The sequence below is a fragment of the Macrobrachium nipponense genome, chromosome 21, assembly GCF_015104395.2.
Source record: "Macrobrachium nipponense isolate FS-2020 chromosome 21, ASM1510439v2, whole genome shotgun sequence".
In the NCBI taxonomy this organism is placed as follows: Eukaryota; Metazoa; Arthropoda; class Malacostraca; order Decapoda; family Palaemonidae; genus Macrobrachium; species Macrobrachium nipponense.
The window spans coordinates 60,754,086-60,759,085 of record NC_087212.1 but is presented as its reverse complement, the minus strand read 5'-3'; the positions used below and the strand labels follow the sequence as shown (position 1 = coordinate 60,759,085).

At 35.8% G+C, this 5,000-nt stretch overlaps 3 protein-coding genes across 8 annotated transcripts in view; 2 read left to right on the top strand and 1 right to left on the bottom strand.

Annotated features, from left to right (window-relative positions):
* Nucleotides 1–5,000, bottom strand: part of LOC135198069 (opsin Rh5-like) — a 707,912-nt gene that overhangs the window by 317,223 nt on the left and 385,689 nt on the right. The gene's annotated exons all lie outside the window — the stretch shown is intronic.
* LOC135198070 (choline O-acetyltransferase-like) overlaps nt 1–5,000 on the top strand; it is a 243,220-nt gene that overhangs the window by 125,326 nt on the left and 112,894 nt on the right. The window lies entirely within an intron of this gene.
* The window catches only part of LOC135197493 (ATP-dependent DNA helicase PIF1-like), a 4,051-nt gene continuing 3,106 nt past the window's right edge, over nt 4,056–5,000 (top strand). Inside the window, exon 1 of the mRNA XM_064224558.1 lies at nt 4,056–4,191. Coding sequence (XP_064080628.1) covers nt 4,056–4,191 — 136 coding nt within the window. The remainder of the gene's footprint in view (nt 4,192–5,000) is intronic.

Here is a 5,000-nt window from a genome sequence, read left to right as displayed (position 1 = left end):
AACTTATTTTATACATATATATATATATATATATATATATATATATATATATATATATTATATATATATATATATATATATATTATATATATATATATATATATATATATATATATATATGTATAACTGAATCACGAAAGTTAGGAACGTGATAAATCCATAAATAAAGATAAATGCCACAAAGGAAAAATAAACGAAGGAGTCTGCAAGATCTTTCGACTTTAAAAGTCCTTTACTGAGCAGATAGTGACATAAATACGAGAAAAGACAATACAAGAAGGTTCGTATAACTGACAGATAGGGATTATAAAGGGATTAGTACCTAGAATCCGACACACCTGGAAGATAAGAAACCTTCCCAAACAAGCATAAACAATGGGTGCAATTAAAGGTTTAAGACAATCATCTCAGATACAATTTCCAGACAATTAAAGGATTATATGTGACAGCTATTCGGAACTTGGTAAACAAAACCATATTCACAAAACATGACAAACATACATTACAACAAAATTTAATAACTCTAAGGCAACTGATTTTTATTTAAGTCAGTAATTATATCTTTGAGGTCATTCTTAAACATGTTACAGATACAAGGGTCTAAATGAAAAAGGCCACGACTAACATTGAAATTACAATGAAAAGTAAGTTGTATTAAAGCAGATTCTAAAAGATTTCGTGATAAGACACCTCTTGACCATGCAATTACTGAACTATCAATCCAATTAATTCGGTGGTTGTTTTCACTTAAATGAATGAATAATGCATTAGATTTTTGCCCAGTTTTTACAGAGTATTTATGCTGGCTTAGCCTTACTTCTAAGCCTTTGCTGGACAGTCCAGGCGACGCTGAGTAATTCCTTAAATTTTGTCTTTGGGGAATAATTGTAATTTCTCAGCCATATGGAAAATTCTATTCCCAGCACAACGAGACTCGACAAAAATGGTGTAATTTTCACGTGAACGATTTCGCCTCCGTGTGTTGAATTTGGTCTGTTTGTCATGGTAAGCTCATCTCACGTATCATCAAACCAAGGCTGGGTATTTATCTTGAATTTAATGACCTTTCTAGGGACATACCTTACTAAAATAGCCAAGAGAAATTCATTTAACTACTCACGGTATTTGGATCTGATATGGGGTCTGAAATATTAAGTGCCTGACAAGCAGACCGTATTACAAAAAAGAAAATAAAATCATACAAAACGTTAAACAACTCAGCGCCCACATTTTCCTGTGTTGACAACTATAGGTATTTTGAGAAAGAGACAAGCACACAGATTCAGATATCGCAATAGGTAATTCGAAGATAAGCAATGGACGTGGAATTCGTACTCCGAGACTGCAGATTACGTTTTTAGTTGCTATGACATATGAACAAAAATTGATATTTTACATTCGGAAATAGATTAGCTTGCTACAGCAGCTCATAATCGATGTTACTTCACCTTTAAGATCACTTCGCACAGATGCCATAAATGAGAGTAAAGCTTTTAAATCAATATTTTTTCAAGAAACCACATTTACACTCCCAACTGAAAGTTTGCAAACCTTACAGCATTACAACGAGAAGGCATTTTTCTTTCGGATGACGTTCCATATTTTGAAATAGGGAGGGACCTAAAAAGGATTAAAAGTCACGTTTATCACTATACATGTACTGAGATTGCAATATACATCTACCTCATGACTCATCGCACAGGAAGGGAAGAGCATGTGTGAAATGAGCGGGCTAATTTTCATTTTTGCTCTTTTCCCTTCCTAACCTCTTTATTTCTCTTTTGTTTTCTCCTCACAGTCGCCACTATTCATTCCCTTCTTTCAATAATTCCTTGCTTTCTACGAAAAAAGCAAGTGAAAGCAGCAGAATTACTTGCTGACACCCACGATAATATGCCACGTGTTTGTCAAACATAATCCATGTAGGAGACTCTCTCCATATCGATTTTCTCTCTCTCTCTCTCTCTCTCTCTCTTCTCAGTCGTATATCGTGATCCATTTCCCCTCCTCCAATGTCCCTTCCTTTCCCTTTCATCACTGAGCGGGGTCAAAGAGAGGTCAGGTGGGAACCATTTACAACGGGGTCTGCTGATTGGTCGTAAGTTACCCTGTTAAATCAGTTCTTCCTGGTGTCCTGGATTTTATTTCTTTTATTTTTCTTTGCGCTTTGAAAGGAACATCGCCTTTAAGCAAGAGCACTTCTAAGATCTTGCGAAATCAGGCATCTAACAGCAATACTATTAGATCTGCGCGGAATTAGGCATGTACCAGCAATACTGTTACATCTGTACGGAAATAAACATGCAAAGCAACACATAAAATAGTTCGGATTAACCTTTAGTTTGCCTGGACATTCTTTTCGTGTCGAAGGGTACACAGACTTGACTGAATCAGGAATGCATTTCAGTGGCGTTTAACGATAACTCTTTGCGAAATTTTTACATCTTTATAACTTCCACATCATTCAGCAGAGTGTTAAGGGATATTAGGATAACCATATATCATCCCTGAGGAAATGAACGATACTGGTATCGTTATTGCTCCTGGTGTTTCGCATGTCAGGAAGTAATAATGTTTTCTTAAATGAGAAATTAATAAAATGTATAAAAGATTTCTTTGTGCCCATTTAGAAGCGTGACGCCTCTCCTTTATGATCTTTTATCAAATCATGCTTGCATCGTAAAAAAATTAAATCGACTAAAATGAAATATCAAAATACCGTTGAATGTCAACTCCGTTTTCATTGTTTCCCTCTACAAATTTCTGGAACTGAATCTGATCTTGAGGCAGAAGCTGGCTCATTGATTGAAGAAGCTATTTATTTCTGTGTATTCTCAACATCTAGAATCAAGCTCAGAGTTACATAACCTTTCCATTCTTGTCCTACACACTTCTCAATGACTCTATACATTTTCTTCCCATCTTGGAGCTTCGGATCACTCTTTTAATCCGTTAATTCAACCTTCGCCTCTTCTCTTACTGATACCCTCCCCACATAGACAACTTTGGTATTTGAGAGATAATGGCAGGCTTACTTAAAAGCATCTGTACTTAAGTTTTATATGGAATTATAGTTGTTTCGGTAGATTAACCCTGATCTTATATTCCTCATTTATTGGGTCATATGTTCCTCTTCTGTTATAACTTTCTCTCCATATAACCTTCGGACTGGCTATTAACGCTCTCAGCCAACCGGTCGAGCTGGAACGTAAGCCTTATATATCCTCTCCACCCATTACTATTTATGATTTATTTATATCTGCCAGAAATTGTCTGTACCATCATACTTTGAAGGACGCGGTTCTCTTGTAACAGGAAATTTAACGTCATTGCCCCAATCTTAATCTCCATAAAGATTTCAGCAACTTCCGTAGATTTTCCTTTCCTCTTCTCTGGTCCAAAAGGATATATGACTTTCTCTCCAAATGAAAAAAAAAAAAAACTTTCCCACGGAACTCTTCCCTAATCTTACTCAACCAAAGTAACACACAACTGCATTTAAAATCATTTACAATTGCATATTATTTTATAATTCTCACTGCCTATCAATTTAAATGTGGTGAATAAACACAACAGAGCACTCGCGCACACACAAGCACACAGATATATAGGTATAGATATATATATATATATATATATATATATATATTATATATATATATATATATATATACACACACACACACACACACACACACACACACACACACATATATCATATATATATATATATATATATATATATAATATATATATATAGAGCGTGTGTAAAGTGAAAATTATGGGGCTTTGGCAAATGAATTTGCAGTGAACAGCAGGGTGCTATATAAGGGAATGTTATTTCACTTTTTCTGCATGTCTTATCTCATTGATTTGATAATGAAAACCTGAGACCACAATGGTGGAACATAATGTTTAAACTGGAACATTGATAAAATGTTTCTGACTTGAGATATCCAGATGATGCGTACAACACATTCACAATTGATCGCTGATCCCCCTTTCCTGCTGAGACAAAATCAGATTTGCCGAACAGCACAACCAATATGCAGTAAATGTGCCTCGCAGCAGTAGAACTTCTCAGTTCCAGAGGTCCTTTATTCCTCATACCGTTGGACAGAGGAACTCTCCCTGAGGAGGTCGTGCAATTGGAACTTCAAAAGTTCAAGCGAAGATACAAAGCATTAATAGGTACCCTAGAACTATTCTGATACATTTTTTTTATTCTAATATATTTTTACCTATTCAAGAATTTATCAATTATTTTGTTTTTCTTTTCTTAATAAGTGGGGGCTCTTCTTTATCTATTTCCGCAACTTCACCCGCTCTTACTTCTTCCTAATGAACACCATATTCTTTGGAATCTTGTACATCATGAATAGGGTTAATCTTCTGAATAATAATAATAATAATAATAATAATAATAATAATAATAATAATAATAATAATAAGCACGATCCCAAGATCCCTGAAAAGGAACCTGGGAAAACTAGATGCCGAAGTAGCTCCAGGACTCATACAGAAAAGTGTGCTATTAAAAACTAGGAGAAAAGTGATGGACTCCTAAGGAGGCAGGATGCAACCCGGAACCCGACATTATTAAAAAACACACTCACATACTCACACTCGAATAGGATGACTGAGATAGACGAACAACAACAGCAACAACATTACAATAATGGGCGTTATGTCTGTCCATCCGTCTGTCACTCAATCACGGCCAAGCGGCAGGTCCTATGGGCATGAAACTTGACAGGGTTATAGTGGGGACCCCTACAATGGTTTATAATGGGGTTTCATCCTACCTCGCCCGCCTCCCCCCAACCCCCCTGGAGGGGTGAGATGGGATTCCTGAAACGTAGCTGGTTCTGCCGTGAAACGGGGCTGATTATGCCCGTAGTCTTAGTTACTTTACAAATTTATCATATAATTTCTGTATGCATATGTTTGCTAGTAATTATAATAACAACAGAATGTATCATGTATCTATAGGAAGATCG